The sequence below is a fragment of the Notolepis coatsorum genome (genome assembly GCF_963971535.1).
Source record: "Notolepis coatsorum genome assembly, chromosome: 2".
NCBI classification, from domain to species: domain Eukaryota; kingdom Metazoa; phylum Chordata; class Actinopteri; order Aulopiformes; family Paralepididae; genus Notolepis; species Notolepis coatsorum.
Genome location: NC_140166.1, coordinates 126,841,997 through 126,865,449, shown reverse-complemented (window position 1 = coordinate 126,865,449; position 23,453 = coordinate 126,841,997). Strand labels below are relative to the sequence as shown.

The window sequence follows — 23,453 nt, the reverse complement described above, 5'->3', positions numbered from 1 at the left end:
TCTCTCATGCTGCTGCTAGTGGAGAGGTGAGGAACATCTGACTGGTGTCTCTCATGCTGCTAGTGGAGAGGTGAGGAACATCTGACTGGTGTCTCTCATGCTGCTGCTAGTGGAGAGGTGAGGAACATCTGACTGGTGTCTCTCATGCTGCTAGTGGAGAGGTGAGGAACATCTGACTGGTGTCTCTCATGCTGCTGCTAGTGGAGAGGTGAGGAACATCTGACTGGTGTCTCTCATGCTGCTGCTGCTAGTGGAGAGGTGAGGAACATCTGACTGGTGTCTCTCATGCTGCTGCTGCTAGTGGAGAGGTGAGGAACATCTGACTGGTGTCTCTCATGCTGCTGCTGGTGGAGAGGTGAGGAACATCTGACTGGTGTCTCTCATGCTGCTGCTGCTAGTGGAGAGGTGAGGAACATCTGACTGGTGTCTCTCATGCTGCTGCTGCTAGTGGAGAGGTGAGGAACATCTGACTGGTGTCTCTCACGCTGCTGCTAGTGGAGAGGTGAGGAACATCTGACTGGTGTCTCTCATGCTGCTGCTGCTAGTGGAGAGGTGAGGAACATCTGACTGGTGTCTCTCATGCTGCCTCTAGTGGAGAGGTGAGGAACATCTGACTGGTGTCTCTCATGCTGCTGCTAGTGGAGAGGTGAGGAACATCTGACTGGTGTCTCTCATGCTGCTGCTAGTGGAGAGGTGAGGAACATCTGACTGGTGTCTCTCATGCTGCTGCTGCTAGTGGAGAGGTGAGGAACATCTGACTGGTGTCTCTCATGCTGCTGCTAGTGGAGAGGTGAGGAACATCTGACTGGTGTCTCTCATGCTGCTGCTAGTGGAGAGGTGAGGAACATCTGACTGGTGTCTCTCATGCTGCTGCTAGTGGAGAGGTGAGGAACATCTGACTGGTGTCTCTCATGCTGCTGCTGCTAGTGGAGAGGTGAGGAACATCTGACTGGTGTCTCTCATGCTGCTGCTAGTGGAGAGGTGAGGAACATCTGACTGGTGTCTCTCACGCTGCTGCTAGTGGAGAGGTGAGGAACATCTGACTGGTGTCTCTCATGCTGCTGCTGCTAGTGGAGAGGTGAGGAACATCTGACTGGTGTCTCTCATGCTGCCTCTAGTGGAGAGGTGAGGAACATCTGACTGGTGTCTCTCACGCTGCCAGTGTGGAGGGTCAGTCTGCTCAGAGCGGTCGGCCCGCTCAACCCTCCGTCTTGACAACAAGCGTAACGAGACCAGACCCCTATCTCTTTGAACGGGGAGTTGTCTGTATCCAAGAAGCTGTCATATCACTGTTTTCTTTTCATAATTGAAGACGCTGGTGAATGACTGCCACTTTCTGCTTAGACCGACACATGCAGTGTGATTCCTGAGAGTTTTTTTATTCATTTAAAACTCACATTTCACCTTAAAATGCAGTAACTTATTATTTTACTCAACACTCAACATCACATTTAATGATTGTTTCTGAATATGTTTGTTTTGTAGTAAGGAGTTAAAGGGGAACTATCTTATAAATGGCCTTTTTCAGTGTTTAGCATTGTTTCCTAGCTATGTGGACTTATATTAATATGATCTATGTCTCTAATTCTCATATTGGCGCATTCTTCCAATTCTCCTCTCACAATATTCACCCTCACTGAACTGAGTCATCTGAAAATGTGATGATTTGTGATGTCAGAGAGACACCGCTGCATGATAATCATCATGTCCCGCAGTGGTTTACCATTGTGGTTGGAGCCCAGGCTCAAAACGGCTTAAGATCTTGAGGTAGAAAAATGCTGTTTTTGAAGACTTGATTAGAAATACAAAACAATGAATTAAAAAAAATATATAATTACAGGTGTTCCATAAACTCACAGGAATTGTGTAAAAGTGCCCAAATAGTGAAAGAAATAGTAAAATAGTTCCCCTTTAAGTTAATGACCACAGTGATCCTCCTCTGGTATCCAGTATGGTCCTCCTGGGGTCTCTATCATATCACTGCTACAATGTCCTTGAATCACAGTGCATATATTTGACTCAACCTGCAATGAGTCTCCTGGCCATCTTAGTTTTCGTTTTTGAGGACTGCATACTTTTTTTGCAAACCAAAACAACATACTTTATACTTATAGAACATGAGCCTGGTCTCTTTTGAAAGATGACATTCTGAAGTTTCTGATTCCAGAAGAATAATTCACTTTTAGTGCTAATGAAATAGAGTAACATAGGTCTGAACTTGAGTTGTAGAAAAACGTGTTACTCAAGTTTTTCTGTTACTCAGGTTTTTCTGTAGTAGTTAGTAGTCCAGAGGTAGTATTTCCCCAGAAGGTGATATGGCTTAAAAAACACAGAGATCCATAGCCTGAAGTCTTATGTAGTACATGTCCAAATTTAAATCAATTTTAAAGATCCATTCAGAAATGAGTGATTATGAGTGATTTTGGTAAACTGTGTACATAAGAAAAACTCAGTTTTCTCATAGACTTCAATTCATTCAGCTGTTTTTCTCTTCCTGTTTTCGCTCGTTAGTTTTTCACCAGATCCCTGATTCATACATCCCCAGGTGGGGTATCATTCGAAAGCCACACACTTGGCTACAACCCTCTACAATCGTTTTCGAGATTGACGGAACTACTGCAGCCTGAGTCGGGAGTGGTATCTTGCGCAATACCGTGTACTTTGCACAAGCCTCAAATACCGGCATGTAACTCGAGAACCACTGAACGGATTTTGTCGGATTTTGTCGCTATCGACAGGCAACAAATAAGCCTTCAATTCGATATATATATTGTAATACAAAATATGCACACCGAGCCACTAGGGGTCGCCAAAGTGCCGGTGGGAAAATCGTCCTAAAAACGTCCCATATATGGGACGGCACATGCTAAGAGGATAAGAGTGCATCTAACACCAGCTCAGTGTATATTTGAGCCCAATGTGCTCTGGTTGTTTTGCATCATGGGCCTCAGCCAAGTGTGTTCAATGGAGAGCGATTTCCCGCCTCTCAGAGTTCAGAGTGCGGTTCAATGAATTAACCCTCAAACTCACGGCCCGCGGGCCAATTGCGGCCCGCTGGATGATATTTTGCGGCCCCCTACTTGACATCAAAGTTTAGTGTTAGTGCGGCCCGCGCCAACTTGTTGCAGAGTCGTTGTGCGAGTTGGATGTTTTATTTATTTTATCACTTGTAGGCTACCATAGCGCATTAGCGCAGGCTCATGACAGCAACGTTATGTTAGTGACTTGGTTGAAACGTGATTCCGGAGTGATACCAAGTTGAAGGAAAATATATCCAGTGCGTATGGCAGGCATTCTCGAAATTCTCCGCTGTCTCCTCTGCAAGCGGTGCTCTGCCTGTCTGTGTCTGTCTGTCTACTCTGGTCCAATCACATTCAGCATCCCGTCAGCGTTTCTCCCCCCCCCCACCCACAGTCTGCGAATCAGAGCAGAGTAGGGCGGGTCTTCACGGAATGAGTGTTGTCTCTTTCAGCGGGGCCGAGTCAGAGCGAGAGTTGACAGCGCATCTACAGGTAGTCTAATCTGCGTGTACTGTAGCCAGTGGCGTCGCGTGGGTAAAGTAACAGGGGATGCCAAAAAAAAAGTTATAAAATAAATAAATAAATGTTATTCATATATATATTTTTTATACTTAAGCCAAGCAGTCACCATGTACAGTATGGCTCGGCGGCCACTGCCAGTCAAACCAAGCAGTCACCATGTACAGTATGGCTCTGCAGCCAGTCAAACCAAGCAGTCACCATGTACAGTATGGCTCGGCGGCCACTGCCAGTCAAACCAAGCAGTCACCATGTACAGTATGGCTCGGCGGCCACTGCCAGTCAAACCAAGCAGTCACCATGTACAGTATGGCTCTGCAGCCAGTCAAACCAAGCAGTCACCATGTACAGTATGGCTCTGCAGCCAGTCAAACCAAGCAGTCACCATGTACAGTATGGCTCGGCGGCCACTGCCAGTCAAACCAAGCAGTCACCATGTACAGTATGGCTCGGCGGCGTTACTACTATGAACAAAACAAAGCCAAGAGAACAGTTTTGACTCTTCAAATAAAGTGACTATATTTATTTTTCCAAATAAATATAATTTGAGTCAATCACAAAATTCACAATCCGTCAATGTCATTAACAATGTGTTTCCCTGAACAATGAGTGAACTAAAAACCAACAGGTATTGTGCTTAGGAGAGGTGACTGTTGTGGTCTTGGTCTATGAAACAACTATTACTTGGCATTTATAAGACAGCACGCCTCAAAAAGAATTAAATAAACCAAACAAACATCACAGGTACATATGTCCAAATTAACCTGGCTACTATGGAGGAATAAGTGACTGCGTATTCGAGCCCCTGGCCCCAAATGTACAGTCTCCTCACCACCGGATGTATATTTCTCTCCCACCCACCCACCCCCTCCTAATGTACAGTCCCCTCCCCATCATATGTACTCTGTCAGGATCTATGAGTAATAGTACTGTATATTTGGATACCGCATATGTCACAAATGTATCAGTACTAAATACCTATATGTCCCCCTATGCCATAAATGTCATGTATATTGTGTATGTCATAAATGTCAATATGAATTGAAAATGGGGGACCCTGATGTAAACAAGACAAACGTCTTTCTCTGGTCTGCATCCCCTTAACAATTTTGTGTATTGAGCCGTACTGTATTGTACCCATTCTGCAATCTGTTAAATAAAGTTTTCATTCATTCATTAATTTGCTGTCTCATTATAACACAAACAGCTCACGTTAGTCACCATGAACCATCATGACCAGCTTACGTTAGTTAGCATCCAAGCTAGCCTGATAACGTTAGTAACTTAGCATCCAAGCTAGAAACTGCTTCTTACCTGGCCAATAAACTGGTCCTCCTCGCTCCTCCTGGACAGATAGATTTGTTAAATCATAATATCCACAGTGGTGTGCTGTGCTGGTCCTCAGTAAATGTCCCGCCGGCGAAAAATAAGTGGCTAATAAAGTGCTAAATGTTTGATACACTAATAGAGGATTCGAACGTGCCTGCTCTGTTAATAACATTTTCAATCAATCAATCAATCAATCCCGCGAGCGGATGACGTTCAGACGTTGTCACGTGACTCATGTTAGATGCCAGTATGTGGATGCTAGAGTACTTTTCTGTCAGAGAGACCCGTGTTATCATGTGGAAAGTGCTTTATTAAGCTCGAATCCTATTGGCTAATAATTGGTTTTGGATGAATCACGTGGTGGAAGCTAGGGAAAGACACCCCCCTCCTCCCCTCCTGCCTGAGCTGCAGTGACTGACTGAGCACAGTGACTGCCAGCCTGCCTCAGTGAGTCTGACAGTGTAGAGAGAGTGAGACAATTCAAAAAAATTATTATAACACAGAGATGAAAAATTATGATTTTTGATTATGACTGTAAACAAATATATATATTATATTAATTTTTTATTTTTCATATTTCATATTCATATTTTAATGGGGAAGCCTGGCTTCCCTTGGCTTCCAGGAGGATTCGCCACTGACTGTAGCTAGTAACCTCATTCCCAGTTTTACAGTATCTCCGTGAGATAAATGTAGCTAGTAGCCTAGTTTCGCCAGCAGGCAGTTAGTAGAAAAATATGGCATGCTCATGCTGAATGGACTGAAAAATATGCGTTCATCCTCCTAGCACCAAACCAATGTGCCTAATATGCCAAGAAACCGTAGCTCTTGTGAAGAGTGGCAATTTGAAATGCCACTACGAAACAAAACAGTTATTTTGATGCAGCCTTTCCTCCAAATTCAGTGCTAAGAACCACAAAAATAAATGGAATGAAATCATCATATCAAGCTGCAAGCAGAATTATTGTTAAAGCTATGTCACAAATTCACAACGAGAAAAAGCAAATCCTCACTCAGTGACATGGGTGTTGGCTAAACACAAGAAGTCATTCTCTGATGCATACATAATAAAATAATGTATGACTGAAGTGATGGAGACCATGTTTGAAAGCAAACAAAAGCAATCCTCACATAGCACAGCAACCAGAATAACTGAAATACTGGGTGATGATTTGATTAAACAGCTTTGTGATAGAATAAAAAAAAAATGCACAGTGCATTTCCATAGCTGTGGATGAGTCCACTGACACCACTGAGAATGCTCAGTTGCTGGTGTTAGTGAGGTTTTAGTGAGTTTGTGAGAAGATTGGATCAGTTGTACTTTTTTTTTGAATACTTGGAACCCTTTTTTTGTGGAATATTTGATGTGGCCCAGCCTCACCCAGACTCTACCTCCAGCGGCCCCCAGGTAAATTGAGTTTGAGACCCCTGCTAGTGGCTGCTCTACATGTCAAAGACGAAAAGCTTATTTTTTTTTTTTTTTGGTCTTTTTCCCCCTCCATTTTCCTCCGATTTTTCTCCCATCCCAATGTTAGTCGTATGCCAATTCCCAGTCCCTTCCTGGTCGCTGCGCTTTACCCCCCACAGTCAGATCATTTGGGAGAGTGGAGGCTACCACGTGCTTCCTCCGACACACGTCCAGCCAATCACCGCTTCTTTTCACCTGGCAGCGCGGATTCTCATTGAGAGGGCGTAGCGTGTGGGAGGACCACACTATCCCCCTCACGTCCAATCCGCGCTTAGCAGGCGCCCCGACCGAACTGTAGGAGTCGCTGTTTACAACGACCCGGACCCACCCCGCCAGCTTCTCCCACCCTCTGATACAGCCAATTGTATCAGTGCAGACGGCCAGCCAGCTGGTGACAACCCCGGAGCTGTGAGCTGGATTCGAACAGGCGAACCAAGCTCACAGCTCCGGGGCTGGTGACGAACGCAATCTCCGCTCGACCACCTAACCGCCCCCCAAGACGAAAAGCTTCTTATTTATTCAGTGGCAGTTGTTCCCCACTGCTAGGCAAATATAACAATAGAAATTATTATTATTTCTTATTTCTCCCTCAATACATTTTGAAAATGTTTGTCAGAATCATGTGACTTTCTCCTTGAAAGTCAAAATAACATTGATGTCACGTGTTTATCTTCATCCCAGACTTTTATCAATTACATTCCAGCTGCCTTTCTTCCAGTCATTGATGTTGCTGTCTTGTGTGTGTGTGTGTGTGTGTGTGTGTGTGTGTGTGGATGTGTGTGTGTGTGTGTGTGTGTGTGTGTGTGTGTGTGTGTGTGTGTGTGTGTTGTGTGGATGTGTGTGTGTGTGTGTGTGTGTGTGTGTGTGTGTGTGTTGTGTGTGTGTGTGTGTGTGTGTGTGTGTGTGTGTGTGTGTGTGTCTGTGTGTCTGTGTGTGTGTGTGTGTGTGTGTGTGTGTGTGTGTGTCTGTGTGTGTGTGTGTGTGCGTGTGTCTGTGTCTGTGTGTGTGTGTGTGTGTGTGTGTGTGTGTGTGTGTGGTGTGTGTGTGTGTGTGTGTGTGTGTGTGCTCCAGGCTCATGGCTCAGCTGGAGGAGACAGACAACGCCTTTGAACAGTTCTGGTCTAAACACCATCTGAAGCTGGAACAGTGTCTCCAACTGCGACACTTTGAACATGACTATAGAGAGGTGTGTAGTTGTGTGTGTGTGTGTGTGTATGTGTGTGTGTTTATGTATGTCTCTCTCTCTCAATTTCAATTAAATTCAATTCAAATCGGCTTTATTGACACAGGAAACATACGTTTACATTGCCAAAGCCAAACTCTCTCTCTCTCTCTCTCTCTCTCTCTCTCTGCCTCTCGCTCTCTCTCCCCTCCTCTCTCTCCCTCGCTCTCTCTCCCCACCTCTCTCTCTCTCTCCCCGCCTCTCTCTCTCTCTCTCTCTCTCTCTCTCTCGCACTCTCTCTCCCCTTCTCTCTCTCCCCCCCTCTCTCTCTTTCCGCCTCTCTCTCTCTCTCTCTCTCTCTCTCTCTCTCTCTCTCTATCTCTCTTTACCTTTTTTTTTCTCTTGTTCAGGTGAAAGTGTCTCTGGACAGCTTGATGGACAGCCTGACCAGCCTATCAGACATTGGGGATTGTGTGACCCGTGTGGAGCTGCTGCTGAAGGAACTCAAGGCCTTGGAGGAGAAGGCTCAGGTTGTTAACCCCCCCCCCCCCCCACACACACACACACACAACACACACACAACACACACAGACACACACACAGACACACAATATCAGCCTATAAACTCAAAGTATAATTGCACACATCAGTTCTATCTATCTATCTATCTATCTAACCCTTGTTGTTTGTGTCTCCAGGTGTCTCTAGAAAAGGCCCTGCTCCACGCTCTAACCCTTGTTGTTTGTGTCTCCAGGTGGCTCTAGAAAAGGCCCTGCTCCACGCTCTAACCCTTGTTGTTTGTGTCTCCAGGTGTCTCTAGAAAAGGCCCCGCTCCACGCTCTAACCCTTGTTGTTTGTGTCTCCAGGTGTCTCTAGAAAAGGCCCTGCTCCACGCTCTAACCCTTGTTGTTTGTGTCTCCAGGTGTCTCTAGAAAAGGCCCCGCTCCACGCTCTAACCCTTGTTGTTGTTTGTGTCTCCAGGTGTCTCTAGAAAAGGCCCAGCTCCACGCTCTAACCCTTGTTGTTTGTGTCTCCAGGTGTCTCTAGAAAAGGCCCCGCTCCACGCTCTAACCCTTGTTGTTGTTTGTGTCTCCAGGTGGCTCTAGAAAAGGCCCCGCTCCACGCTCTAACCCTTGTTGTTTGTGTCTCCAGGTGGCTCTAGAAAAGGCCCCGCTCCACGCTCTAACCCTTGTTGTTTGTGTCTCCAGGTGGCTCTAGAAAAGGCCCCGCTCCACGCTCTAACCCTTGTTGTTGTTTGTGTCTCCAGGTGTCTCTAGAAAAGGCCCCGCTCCACGCTCTAACCCTTGTTGTTTGTGTCTCCAGGTGGCTCTAGAAAAGGCCCCGCTCCACGCTCTAACCCTTGTTGTTTGTGTCTCCAGGTGTCTCTAGAAAAGGCCCCGCTCCACGCTCTAACCCTTGTTGTTTGTGTCTCCAGGTGGCTCTAGAAAAGGCCCCGCTCCACGCTCTAACCCTTGTTGTTGTTTGTGTCTCCAGGTGTCTCTAGAAAAGGCCCCGCTCCACGCTCTAACCCTTGTTGTTTGTGTCTCCAGGTGTCTCTAGAAAAGGCCCTGCTCCACGCTCTAACCCTTGTTGTTTGTGTCTCCAGGTGTCTCTAGAAAAGGCCCAGCTCCACGCTCTAACCCTTGTTGTTTGTGTCTCCAGGTGGCTCTAGAAAAGGCCCAGCTCCACGCTCTAACCCTTGTTGTTTGTGTCTCCAGGTGGCTCTAGAAAAGGCCCCGCTCCACGCTCTAACCCTTGTTGTTTGTGTCTCCAGGTGTCTCTAGAAAAGGCCCCGCTCCACGCTCTAACCCTTGTTGTTTGTGTCTCCAGGTGTCTCTAGAAAAGGCCCAGCTCCACGCTCTAACCCTTGTTGTTTGTGTCTCCAGGTGGCTCTAGAAAAGGCCCCGCTCCACGCTCTAACCCTTGTTGTTTGTGTCTCCAGGTGGCTCTAGAAAAGGCCCAGCTCCACGCTCTAACTCTTGTTGTTTGTGTCTCCAGGTGTCTCTAGAAAAGGCCCAGCTCCACGCTCTAACCCTTGTTGTTTGTGTCTCCAGGTGGCTCTAGAAAAGGCCCTGCTCCACGCTCTAACCCTTGTTGTTTGTGTCTCCAGGTGTCTCTAGAAAAGGCCCCGCTCCACGCTCTAACTCTTGTTGTTTGTGTCTCCAGGTGGCTCTAGAAAAGGCCCAGCTCCACGCTCTGCACGGCGAGCAGCTGATCCAGAGTAACCACTACGCCGTGGACTCCATACGGCCCAAGTGCGTGGAGCTCCGGCACATCTGTGACGACTTCAGCAACGAGGCCAAGAAGAAGATGGAGGTCGTCTCCACGTCTCTGCAGATCCACCGGGGCATCGACCAGGTGACTATCATACAAAGGAATCTAGGATTAAGTCAATGAATGAACAAATGAAGATACAGATACAGGGTGATAAACAAGGATTTGGTATCTGTGAACCAGTCTGAGGACTGGTCACTACATCATGGTGAGTAACTAGCTGAAGGACATCGTGAGGATCGAACCTGTGACTTCTAAATTACAGGATGGTCTATCTAATCCTGCCTCCCTAAAATGGCCTGGTTGTATTTCTAGCCTTCTCCATTGAAACTTAGTGCACTACTAGCCCCAAGCTAATCGTCTTCAGTTAAAAACATATAAGAGTATCCCGTTAACCCCTCATAAAAACATATAAGAGTATCCCGTTAACCCCTCACACGTCTCGTGCAGGTGAACCAGTGGTGTGAGTCTGGCGTCTACCTGCTGGCCTCACAGGCCGTGGACAGGTGTCAGTCACAGGAAGGGGCGGAGTCAGCGCTGGCCGACATCGAGCACTTCCTGGAGACGGCTGAGGAGAATCAGCTGAGCAACCTGAGGAGCCTCCACACCCAGCATGAGCTGTCAGAGGACGTGACGGTATGACCTCTGATCCCTAACCCCTCATCACCTCTCCTTGTCTCCTGACCCCTCATCACCTCTCCTTGTCTCCTGACCCCTCACGACCTCTCCTTGTCTCCTAACCCCTCATCACCTCTCCTTGTCTCCTAACCCCTCATCACCTCTCCTTGTCTCCTAACCCCTCATCACCTCTCCTTGTCTCCTAACCCCTCATCACCTCTCCTTGTCTCCTGACCCCTCATCACCTCTCCTTGTCTCCTAACCCCTCATCACCTCTCCTTGTCTCCTAACCCCTCATCACCTCTCCTTGTCTCCTGACCCCTCATCACCTCTCCTTGTCTCCTGACCCCTCATCACCTCTCCTTGTCTCCTGACCCCTCATCACCTCTCCTTGTCTCCTAACCCCTCACGACCTCTCCTTGTCTCCTGACCCCTCGTGACCTCTCCTTGTCTCCTAACCCCTCATCACCTCTCCTTGTCTCCTGATCCCTCATCACCTCTCCTTGTCTCCTGACCCCTCATCACCTCTCCTTGTCTCCTGACCCCTCACGACCTCTCCTTGTCTCCTGACCCCTCACGACCTCTGACCCCAGGCCAGCGTGCAGAAGGCGTTGAGGAGGCTGCAGGACGTCCATGAGATGTTTGACAAGCGACAGGTCAGCCTGAAGAAGCTGTCGGCCAAACCTCCGCGGCCCGTCCAGCCCGTGGCCCCGCGGCCCGAGGCGTCTCCCAAGCGGCCCTCTCTGAAGACCCCCAGGACCGCCGGACCCCAGCAGCGTGAGTTACACTCTGTCATGTTAGTGTATACTCAGGCGTCGCCGTGGTTACGAAGGTTGCAGTGAGCTCTCGCAGGCCTCCCGGCAGGCAGGGCTGTAAAGTACTCGAGTAATTCTACTTTGTTACAATACTTAAACAGGTGCAGCTGATGGCAATGTACGATCCTGTAGTGAAAGACCACAAAAACCCTGCTTTACGCTGAACTAAATATACAATATAGACCACTGCACTCTCCGCGTTACATTGAAATCAGGGAGGAGATAGCGTGGGGAGCATATCAATGAATGTGGACGAGAGCCTCTGATGTAAGTGGTCGCAGCTACGGCTGTGGGGGGCGCTAGAGACATGATCCAATAGACTTTTATGCGCCTGAGTCTCCTGAACACGGCGCGACCAATTCCAAATGGATCAGAACTAAATCGGCCAAGCTAAAGTCCCTTTTTCAGCACCTACTCCCCATACGCATGCGCAGATTACCAACTTATTCTGAAGCCGCGCGGCGCGAATGAATGTTGAATGTTCCATCAGAAGGGTGGGGGGGGGCTTGTGGTGGTAGTGTGAGTGGCTATAGACCACTGCACTTAAATATAAACATTAGTCTACCTGGAGACTCAATGAGGTAATTGTAGATGTCGCCATAAGACGCGTCTGGCCATTTAGTGGGATCATTTTTCCATTATCCTGTTTGGCTGAAAGGACACTGGCCACCAAAGCTCCCCCCTCTGATGGAACATTCAACATTCATTCACGCGTTGTCTCGCGTCGTTCAGACTCTGTTGGCAATCTGCACATGCGTATGGGGAGTAGGTGCTGCAAAAGGGACTTGTACTTATTGCAGTGCGCCCATGCTTAAGACTGAAGTGTTGCGGTGGTCTATACTGTACTTGTTGCAGTGCGCCCATGCTTAAGACTGAAGTGTTGCAGTGGTCTATACTGTACTTATTGCAGTGTGCCCATGCTTAAGACTGAAGTGTTGCGGTGGTCTATACTGTACTTATTGCAGTGCGCCCATGCTTAAGACTGAAGTGTTGCGGTGGTCTATACTGTACTTGTTGCAGTGTGCCCATGCTTAAGACTGAAGTGTTGCGGTGGTCTATACTGTACTTATTGCAGTGTGCCCATGCTTAAGACTGAAGTGTTGGGTGGTCTATACTGTACTTATTGCAGTGTGCCCATGCTTAAGACTGAAGTGTTGGGTGGTCTATACTGTACTTATTGCAGTGTGCCCATGCTTAAGACTGAAGTGTTGGGTGGTCTATACTGTACTTATTGCAGTGCGCCCATGCTTAAGACTGAAGTGTTGCGGTGGTCTATACTGTACTTATTGCAGTGCGCCCATGCTTAAGACTGTTTCAGCGGCCGTGGTCGCACGCAAGGGGCACTTTTCAGAATCTCGCCTAGAGCTGCTGAAATGCTAGGGCCGGCCCTGTGTGTTGGTCTGTAGTACTGTAGCTCCCACGCGCATAATGTCAGCGACAGCAATATATAATAATATAATATGTAATAATTATGGTTTTAACAACAAATCTCTCATGAAAGAGCCTGATTCTCAGGCTAATGTACTATTTTATTAGGGTTGGGATCAATTCACTTTCAATTTCATTCACTTCAAAATATTATATATTTGATTTGATTTGATGTTTTTTATTTTCGTGTCTTACATACAGGTGTATGCCCTCTCCGTTTTTTTTACTTGAATTTAAAAAAAAATTGGAGGCCCCTCGTCACTAGAGGCCTTTTGGAGGCCCCTCGTCACTAGAGGCCTTTTGGAGGCCCCTCGTCACTAGAGGCCTTTTGGAGGCCCCTCGTCACTAGAGGCCTTTTGGAGGCCCCTCGTCACTAGAGGCCTTTTGGAGGCCCCTCATCACTAGAGGCCTTTTGGAGGCCCCTCGTCACTAGAGGCCTTTTGGAGGCCCCTCATCACTAGAGGCCTTTTGGAGGCCCCTCGTCACTAGAGGCCTTTTGGAGGCCCCTCATCACTAGAGGCCTTTTGGAGTCCCCTCGTCACTAGAGGCCTTTTGGAGGCCCCTCGTCACTAGAGGCCTTTTGGAGGCCCCTCGTCACTAGAGGCCTTTTGGAGGCCCCTCGTCACTAGAGGCCCCAAATTATTATAATTTTTTTACTTCTTTTTTTTTTTTTTTTTTATGCCCCTCGTCACTAGAGGCCCCAAATATTTGTTTATTTTTTTTTAACTTACATTTGAAATTTTTTTGGAGGCCCCTCGTCACTAGAGGCCCCACATTTAATTTTTTATTTTTTTCTTATTTTGGAGATCGATGTCATACTGTGACACTGAAATGAAAACATATTTCATCAACTAAAATATTTAGTCAACAAAAATATTTCATCAACTAAAATATACAGTACGTCACACCCTGCCGTCTGCAAGTGGCTAATCTTGAGTATTTTTTCTCCTCTTCATACGAGTTTGAGGTTTTCCGTTTGAGGTAAAAACAGCAATAAAAAGTCAAAACTTGCATCTCCACATCCCAGCCCAGACGCCTGAATACTTTTACCAATGCCAATCGTGTGACGCCTCTTTCTTTCACCGGTTAAGCTTAGGCACTCTTTCGAAGTTGGTTAAGGTTAGAGTTTGTCTTAGAGCAGGGCGATAGAACACCAGCCCTGATTCCATATTCTAACCTTAACCAACTTCGAAAGAGTTGCCTAAGAAACGTCAGTGGCCAATCAGATCGCAGAACGCGGAACTGGAAATCCGTTGGTAAAATAATAGATACAGCCCCGACACGAATAAGGCAGATTGGGATCATTATTCATGACAGACAGTAGAGACCCGCCGGTGCTGATAGCGGATATCATCGAGCTCCCCCTAGTGACTAGGGCCCTAGGGGGCGTTATTTCTAAACCTAGACGCATTTCTGGCAGACGCTCTCTGATTGGCACTGACTGACGCTCTCTGATTGGCCACTGACATGTTTGCCCAATCGCGTGACGAGCTGTGTCTTTGCCCATTTCCGCGTCGAACAGCCTGCAAACTACCTGGCGTTCTATCGCCATGCTCTAAGACGGTGGTTCCCAAACTGTGGTGCGCGCACCCCTTGTGGTGCGCGAGCGCCCTCTAGGTGGTGCGTGACATGAAAAGGCTAATGGTGGTAATTTTTATTTTTTTTTTACAATAAAATGTCATACAAATCTTAGTCAAACCTTTAGTATTATGGATATTAAACATGCTGGCAGAGTATTGTCGTGAACATTTTAATTAAATAAAGTAATTCCCTATCCATAGTCGCCGTGGGAAGAGATAAAATTAAAAATTAAATCTGTGCACGGAGACCAGCAACAATTTTTTCTAACAGAAACCCATTGGGGGGTGCGCGAGCTAGGTCGGGAGGTGACAGAAAAAAAGTTTGGGAACCGCTGCTCTAAGACAAACTCTAACCTTAACCAACTTCGAAAGAGTGCCTAAGCTTAACCAGTGTAGAAACAGGCGTCGGCCAATCAGAGAGCGTCTTGCCAGAAATGCGGCTAGGTTTAGAAATAACGCGACTAGGGGCCTCCACACTACACACTAGTAAAAAAAATAAAAGAGATACGAAAAAATATATATATAATCAGATCCTCATCCAGCGTTTACTTTCACAGCATCTATAGTGACTACTAGTATCATCTCATCTCTTCTCTATCTATTTTTATAAAAAAAATTGTATTGCAAATAAAAATATGATTGATTGTTTGATAATGAGGGGTGAGAGACGTTGAGTCTACGTGACACTGACGTCCAGGTCCAGGGGTCACTGTCAGGTCAGGTCAGGTGACCACTGACCGCGAGAATTGCACTTGCAAGTTGATCAAGTAGGCTAAGACTCGAGTAGTACTGTATGATCATATGACACTCAAAAAACATGGATAAAAAAGTTAAACGGTGGGAAAGCGGAGCTGCTAAGTTAAAATCTAAACAGGAAAGGGACAGAAAGAGCGCGTTACTTCGGCAAAGCATACCAACTATCTTTTTTCACCCCGTCAGGTGTTCCTTGAGAGTGGTTTTGAAAGTGGGTAGTGATTCACATTCCTTTACAGCTGTGGGTAGGGCGTTCCACATTGATTGCGAAACGTGTTTAGTCCCTTGTTTGAGCCGAATCTGGGTTTAACATGATTTGTGGAGCTCCCTCTGGTGTTGTGGTCGTGGTATTCACTGACCTTTGGGAAGTATTTTGACATGTACATGGGTACCTTAGTGGTGTAGTGTATCTTGTAGACGAGGCCCATTGCAAGTTGCTGTACTCTGTCGTCTACTCTAAGCCATCCTAGGTTGTCAAAGTGGGCAGGGGTGATCAAAGTCCTTTTAGCTTGGCCCTCAGAGCCCACCACTTCTAAATATTCTATATATTTTTTAAAGTGACATATAAAAACGCCACTGTGTGTGCGTGCACGTGTATGTGTGTGTGGGGGGGCCTCCACAAAAATCTGGCCCAGGGGCCTCTGAAGTCTTAATATGGGCTTACAAGACACATACAAAGAAAAGAAAATACAAGAAAATACAATAAAACGTAATATAACACAAGCTGTATGCAATGTATGTAAACAAAGAAACAAGAAGAATTCAAATACAATTATATAGGATATAGTGTGTTTTGTCTCAAGTGCCATGCTTTCTCCAAAAATCCTGCAAAACTGAAGATGGCCTCCACAAAAAAACAACTCAACATACAACTCTCAGACTGCCAAAACAAATCCGGATTTACAATTAGAATTTTCTCAAATAAAGCCCTCCTCAAATCGGTGTACAAAGGGCAATAAAAAACTAAATGATATTCATCCTCCACCACTCCCAGATCACATACAGTAGAACACACAACCGCTCCTCCTCAGGTTTACCTTGGAATCTACCCACTTCCAGAGCCAATGGCAGGGTAACAGATCTCAACTGGGCACACAGAGACCTTCGTCTTCTCTTTAAGTATATATATATATATATATCATAAATAAATTATTATGGTTTTACATGTAACAACAAATCTCTTGTGAAAGACCGTGATTCTCATTGGTGTCTTTATAGACCATAGACATAGACCATATTGATACCAAATGATTTTCAAATGTTTAGGAATATTCACACCTTGATCTGAATGACATGAAAGGGACTCTAAGCCTGGCTTGCGTGGGCGAGACAGAGAGAAAGGCAGAGAGATATTCAGAGAGAAAGAGAGAGAGATTCAGAGAGAGAGAGAGATTAAATATCCCGTCCACAGCACGCATGTTTGAACACTTTAACAATAACAATTTGTTTGGTTTGGTTTTTCCAACTAAAATATTCAATAAACTACTGAACATGTCTCAGCAGCATCTTTACACAGTTGCCCTCATTGAGAATTAAAGGATAATGAAGCCCCGCCCAAACCAAACAGTACCCTTCTTAGCTACACAATCTTGTTATAAAAGAGATTCACTGAAAAAAAGTATTGTTTTTTTGTTATATGTATCAACTTATAATATGAGTTTCATGTTAATAATAATAATAAATAATAATAATAATAATAATAATAATAATAATAATAATAATAATAATAATAATAATAATAATAATAATAATAATAATATATTACATTTTTAGGGGCGTTTTATATTTGTGGAACAAATATCAAGGTGCTACAGTAGAAGAACATAAAAACTTTAAGAGAGTAGAAAGTACATACAATAAGAAGGGCTAAAACTAGTAAAAGAACATACAATAAGGAGGGCTAAAACTAGTAAAAGAGTAAAAGAACATAAAATGTGTGGGGCTAGAACTAGCTAAAAGGCTAGCTATTAAAAACTCTCTTAGCCCTCTGCGCCCCAGTCCGAGCCTTCCTGAACTTGAACTTCATGGGTTTGTTATGAATTATTTGTTAGTGGGCATGTTCAAAGTACCTCATATATGAAGGCTTCAGCTCTCTACTGCCCTCTGCTGGCCGGCCTGAAGGCTTCAGCTCTCTACTGCCCTCTGCTGGCCGGCCTGAAGGCTTCAGCTCTCTGCTGCCCTCTGCTGGCCGGCCTGAAGGCTTCAGCTCTACTGCCCTCTGCTGGCCGGCCTGAAGGCTTCAGCTCTCTGCTGCCCTCTGCTGGCCGGCCTGAAGGCTTCAGCTCTACTGCCCTCTGCTGGCCGGCCTGAAGGCTTCAGCTCTCTGCTGCCCTCTGCTGGCCGGCCTGAAGGCTTCAGCTCTCTGCTGCCCTCTGCTGGCCGGCCTGAAGGCTTCAGCTCTACTGCCCTCTGCTGGCCGGCCTGAAGGCTTCAGCTCTCTGCTGCCCTCTGCTGGCCGGCCTGAAGGCTTCAGCTCTCTGCTGCCCTCTGCTGGCCGGCCTGAAGGCTTCAGCTCTACTGCCCTCTGCTGGCCGGCCTGAAGGCTTCAGCTCTCTGCTGCCCTCTGTTGGCCGGCCTGAAGGCTTCAGCTCTCTGCTGCCCTCTGCTGGCCGGCCTGAAGGCTTCAGCTCTCTGCGGCCCTCTGCTGGCCGGCCTGAAGGCTTCAGCTCTACTGCCCTCTGCTGGCCGGCCTGAAGGCTTCAGCTCTCTGCTGCTCTCTGCTGGCCGGCCTGAAGGCTTCAGCTCTACTGCCCTCTGCTGGCCGGCCTGAAGGCCTACCGCCGCCGGATGTTCCACCGCACTCAACCTCCGGCCTGGGCTGAGAAAAAAAATATATACAGTATATATAGAATATGAACCAGTAATCAATAAACGTTTACACTTTTCGTTACGCTTCATCAAGAACCCTGGAGCGTGTAGCGTAGCGGGACGAGCTTGTCTGTTTCGGGGGATATGATTACCGTCGCCTCTGGGATGTAAAAATTACTTACTGAAGCAAAACAGAATACATAAATCACTGCGAAAACATCTCACAAACACTAGAAACTAAATGAATACTATTATACTATACTATTATTTCATGTTAGATGTTCTCTCTCTCTCTGTTCCTCTCCCTCTCTGTCTCTCTCTCTGTCCCTCTCTCTCTCTATCTCTCTCTCTCTCTCTCTCCAGCTCTGGCTCGCAGGGCCTCTGATAACTCCAACCCTGGCAAGCAGCCCGCGGAGGTGGACCCCAACAAGAAGAAGAACATCCGCAAGGCCAAGGGAGGAATAAAGGTGAGGAGTCCTGACCTCCGTCCCAGAGCAGCTCAGGATACTGGAGGCAGAGACACAGCAGCGAGACCAGTGGGGTTCCAGGAGGGAGGTTCTGAACTAGAGACGTGGCTAGAAGATGTAAATTATTTTTTTACTAGTTTTTTTTTAATATAAATGTTTTATCCTCAAACTAAATCCTCAATTTGATTAATCTGATTGAATTTGTCTTTTTTCTTTTATTAAATCAACTTTCCAGCCCCAGACCCAGCCCAGGGAGAAGCCCCAGCCCAACTAAATCAATTAAATCAGCTTTCTAATGAATATAACTCATCAGTTTCTTTTAATATTATAATATTAGTGTAGCCTAATCTTTATCTGCAACTGTGAAGAAAAACCCCATTGGTAAACAGAATGAGAAAAAAAAAAAAAAAAAATATATATATATATATATATATATATATATATATATATATATATATATATATATATATATATATATATATATATATATATATATATATATATATATATATATATATATATTATTTTTTATTAAAAATAAAAAAATTCAAATGTTGATTTAGAATTAGAATGCTAACGTAACGAACGAAGGTTCGAACGTTTGGGCTCAGTCCTACTGCAAAGTCAGACTAGAGTGATATATCTGTTAGTGCTGAAGTGATGAAGGGTCCCATGAGGAGAACTGGATCCCTGGAACACCGTCTGAAGCGAGGCGTGATCTGTTCGGCTGCACTGCCTTTCCTCCACATTTACAACACAGAGAAGCATCTTCTGAGGGTAATGTGGGTCAACATGGTTTCTAAAGGTTTGGAACATTAGTAACACATTTTTCTAGAGGTCATTTGTCCCTAAAACTACATACAGTAGCCTACTGGAGCTTTGAACCAGAGGAGAAAGGACTGACACACCTAACCCTGACTGCAGCCAATCAGTCTAGACTACACTGCAGCCAATCAGTCTACACTACACTACAGCCAATCAGTCTACACTACACTGCAGCCAATCAGTCTACACTACACTGCAGCCAATCAGTCTACACACTACACTGCAGCCAATCAGTCTACACTACACTGCAGCCAATCAATCTACACACTACACTGCAGCCAATCAGTCTACACTACACTGCAGCCAATCAGTCTACACTACACTGCAGCCAATCAGTCTACTCACTACAGCCAATCAGTCTACACACTACACTGCAGCCAATCAGTCTACTCACTACAGCCAATCAGTCTACACTCACTACACTACAGCCAATCAGTCTACACACTACACTGCAGCCAATCAGTCTACTCACTACAGCCAATCAGTCTACACTCACTACACTACAGCCAATCAGTCTACACACTACACTGCAGCCAATCAGTCTACTCACTACAGCCAATCAGTCTACACTCACTACACTACAGCCAATCATTCTACACTACACTACAGCCAATCAGTCTACACTACACTACAGCCAATCAGTCTACACTACACTACAGCCAATCAGTCTACACACTACACTGCAGCCAATCAGTCTACTCACTACAGCCAATCAGTCTACACTCACTACACTACAGCCAATCATTCTACACTACACTACAGCCAATCAGTCTACACTACAGCCAATCAGTCTACACTCACTACACTACAGCCAATCAGTCTACACTGCACTACAGCCAATCAGTCTACACTACACTGCAGCCAATCAGTCTACACTCACTACACTACAGCCAATCAATCTACACTGCACTACAGCCAATCAATCTACACTGCACTACAGCCAATCAGTCTACACTGCACTACAGCCAATCAGTCTACACTCACTACACTACAGCCAATTAGTCTACACTCACTACACTACAGCCAATCAGTCTACACTACAGCCAATCAGTCTACACTGCACTACAGCCAATCAGTCTACACTACACTGCAGCCAATCAGTCTACACTCACTACACTACAGCCAATCAGTCTACACTGCACTACAGCCAATCAGTCTACACTCACTACACTACAGCCAATTAGTCTACACTCACTACACTACAGCCAATCAGTCTACACTACAGCCAATCAGTCTACACTGCACTACAGCCAATCAGTCTACACTACACTGCAGCCAATCAGTCTACACTCACTACACTACAGCCAATCAGTCTACACTACAGCCAATCAGTCTACACTGCACTACAGCCAATCAGTCTACACTGCACTACAGCCAATCAGTCTACACTCACTGCACTACAGCCAATCAGTCTACACTCACTGCACTACAGCCAATTAGTCTACACTCACTACACTACAGCCAATCAGTCTACACTACACTACAGCCAATCAGTCTACACTACACTGCAGCCAATCAGTCTACACTACACTCATTCAAAGACAGCTGTGTGACTGACAGCTCTGTGTGATTGACAGCTGTGTGACTGACAGCTGTGTGACTGACAGCTCTGTGACTGAGCTTCTATCCCCAGGCCATCAGGCTGCTAAACGAACAATAAACACTATGCAACAACCATCAAATGCACACAGCACACACACCCACACTCACTTAAACAAACAACACACTGCAGCACCCACTCTCCACACTTTAGATCACACAAACACACTTTATATTGATTGATAAAGGATTTGCACTACAACTCGTACACCTACTGTAAATTGTACCTAAATTGCACCTCATCCTATTTCTGCCTTGCACTATATAGTATTGTATATTAGTACACTACACAGTATTGTATATTATATGGTAACTCAGTTACGTCTATTCTGCATCGAACATTGTACATATGTCTATACTGAACACTGTGACCTCATTTTTTTACTTCTAATTTACATGCTATACTATGTTATTTTATTTCATACTTATCTTGTCTTGCACAGTCTCTGGAGCATAACAGTAAGAAGCATTTTGTATAAAAGTATTCTGTACTTCTGTATGACAACTATTAAAGAAACTTGAAACTTGACAGCTCTGTGTGATTGACAGCTGTGTGACTGACAGCTCTGTGACTGACAGCTCTGTGTGATTGACAGCTGTGTGACTGACAGCTCTGTGACTGACAGCTCTGTGTGATTGACAGCTCTGTGTGACTGACAGCTCTGTGTGACTGTGTGACTGACAGCTCTGTGTGACTGACAGTCTTCTCACCACCACCCATTCTCCTCCTTATATGTTGGATTCATTATTATAACACAATAATAACGCATGAGGTTATGAGCAACACGCTAGGGTTGACAGTGCCTCCACCCTCCGGGCATGTGACGCACAACCTCGGTCCATGACCTACCTCATAACATACCCTCAGCCAATATTGTAGTATTTTTAGATTTTATTTTATTTGAAATCTTTATTTCGAACATGTAAATACAAACAATATAAAACAAAAATGGATTGATTGATCTCTAGCAATTAAAAATTAAAAAATTTAAATAAAGAGAACATCAATTTACATGTTCGAAAAGGAGTAGGAAGAAGTATACACTTATTTAATCCTACCCCTTTTCCACTACTCAAAATATATGTACTCATTTTAAACCTTACAAAACAAATATATATAATATGCAAAACATAAAGAAATATATGTAAAACATGAAAGAAATCAAATAAAAATGTAAACACCTGTGAATGTCAAATCCCTTCCTCATCCCTGTACCTTGTGAATTTTTTTTCTTTATAATCCAGTTTTAATTGTCTCATGTTTAGCACAACATCCAGACTGTTCCAGAGTTTCACTCCACATATCGAGATGCAGTGTCTTCTCCTGGTAGTGCTACACTAAGAACTTTTAAATTGAGTTCTCCCCTCAGATTATAACCCCCATCTCTTTCAAAGAACAGTTCTTGATTGATCTGTGATTATCCCCCATAATTGATGAGGACAGACTTCAGGGAATCCTTGTCTGCGCGCGTGCGTGCGTGCGTGCGTGTGTGTGTGTTGTGTCAGGTTTCACAATCGTTTGGTTTGTGAACCTTGGGACCATTAGAGAAGTTCAAAAAGAAGTGGTTCTCTTGGATAAAAAAAACTAAACAAAAAACAGACTTCTTCTCTCCTTGTTGGGCAGTGCCATTAGTTCTTTTCCCACAAAGCTTTTTGTACCTTCTTTCGTAGCGTCCCTCCTATCATGATATAGCTAAGCTAATAACAGTAGAGAAAGCAGTAGCCTCCTAGCATGCTATAGCTAAGCTGATAACAGTAGAGAAAGCACTAGCCTCCTAGCATGCTATAGCTAAGCTAATAACAGTAGAGAAAGCACTAGCCTCCTAGCATGCTATAGCTAAGCTAATAACAGTAGAGAAAGCACTAGCCTCCTAGCATGCTATAGCTAAGCTAATAACAGTAGAGAAAGCACTAGCGTCCTATCATGCTATAGCTAAGCTAATAACAGTAGAGAAAGCACTAGCCTCCTAGCATGATATAGCTAAGCTAATAACAGTAGAGAAAGCACTAGCGTCCTAGCATGCTATAGCTAAGCTAATAACAGTAGAGAAAGCACTAGCCTCCTAGCATGATATAGCTAAGCTAATAACAGTAGAGAAAGCACTGGTGCGGTATGGAAACTGACTGGACTAGAGTAACAATAGGTAACCTCCCAGTCTGGTCTGATCCCTCATAAGATAAACAGAGATGTGGCTATGATAAACAATGACACGGCTAAATGTTGAATTATGCTAACATGCCTGCAAAACAGGCCTCTCAGCGTTTTGTAGTCGAGGGGAAAACCAGGTTTGATTGATTGATTGAAAAGTTTATTAACAGATTGCAGAATGGGTACAGTACAGTACAGCTCAATACATACAATTGTTAAGGGGATGCAGACCAGAGAAAGACTTTCATCTTGTTTACATCAGGGTCCCCCATTTTCAATTCATCATAACATATACGACATACATGACATACAGATAGACAGCACTGCTACATCTATACATTTATGACATACCAGATTTGCAAATACAGTACTGTTTGTGATACAAAAAGTGTCCAGAAAAAGAGTGTATATACATTTGACGTAGAAACTGTACATTGGGTAGGTGGGGTGGGGTTGGGTGGGTGGGTGGGGCTGTACATTGGAGGTGGGGGGGGGTTGGGGGTGGGTAGGGGACACTGTACATTGGAATACTGACAAAGCCATACTTGGTCATTTACTGTACAACTGGGTTAGGACATTTGTAGGGGCCAGTTTCGAATTGCAGTCTCCCGTAGGTGTTCTTTGAGAGTGTTTTTGAAA

At 45.2% G+C, this 23,453-nt stretch overlaps 1 protein-coding gene across 1 annotated transcript in view; it reads left to right on the top strand.

Moving 5' to 3' along the window:
• mcf2l2 (MCF.2 cell line derived transforming sequence-like 2) overlaps window positions 1–23,453 on the top strand; it is a gene marked incomplete at its 5' end in the record, with an annotated part of 365,863 nt that overhangs the window by 117,994 nt on the left and 224,416 nt on the right. The window contains 6 exon segments of the mRNA XM_084308288.1: window positions 7,408–7,522; window positions 7,909–8,028; window positions 9,665–9,856; window positions 10,223–10,408; window positions 10,984–11,167; window positions 18,138–18,241. Of these exon segments, the coding sequence (XP_084164414.1) occupies window positions 7,408–7,522; window positions 7,909–8,028; window positions 9,665–9,856; window positions 10,223–10,408; window positions 10,984–11,167; window positions 18,138–18,241 (901 nt within the window).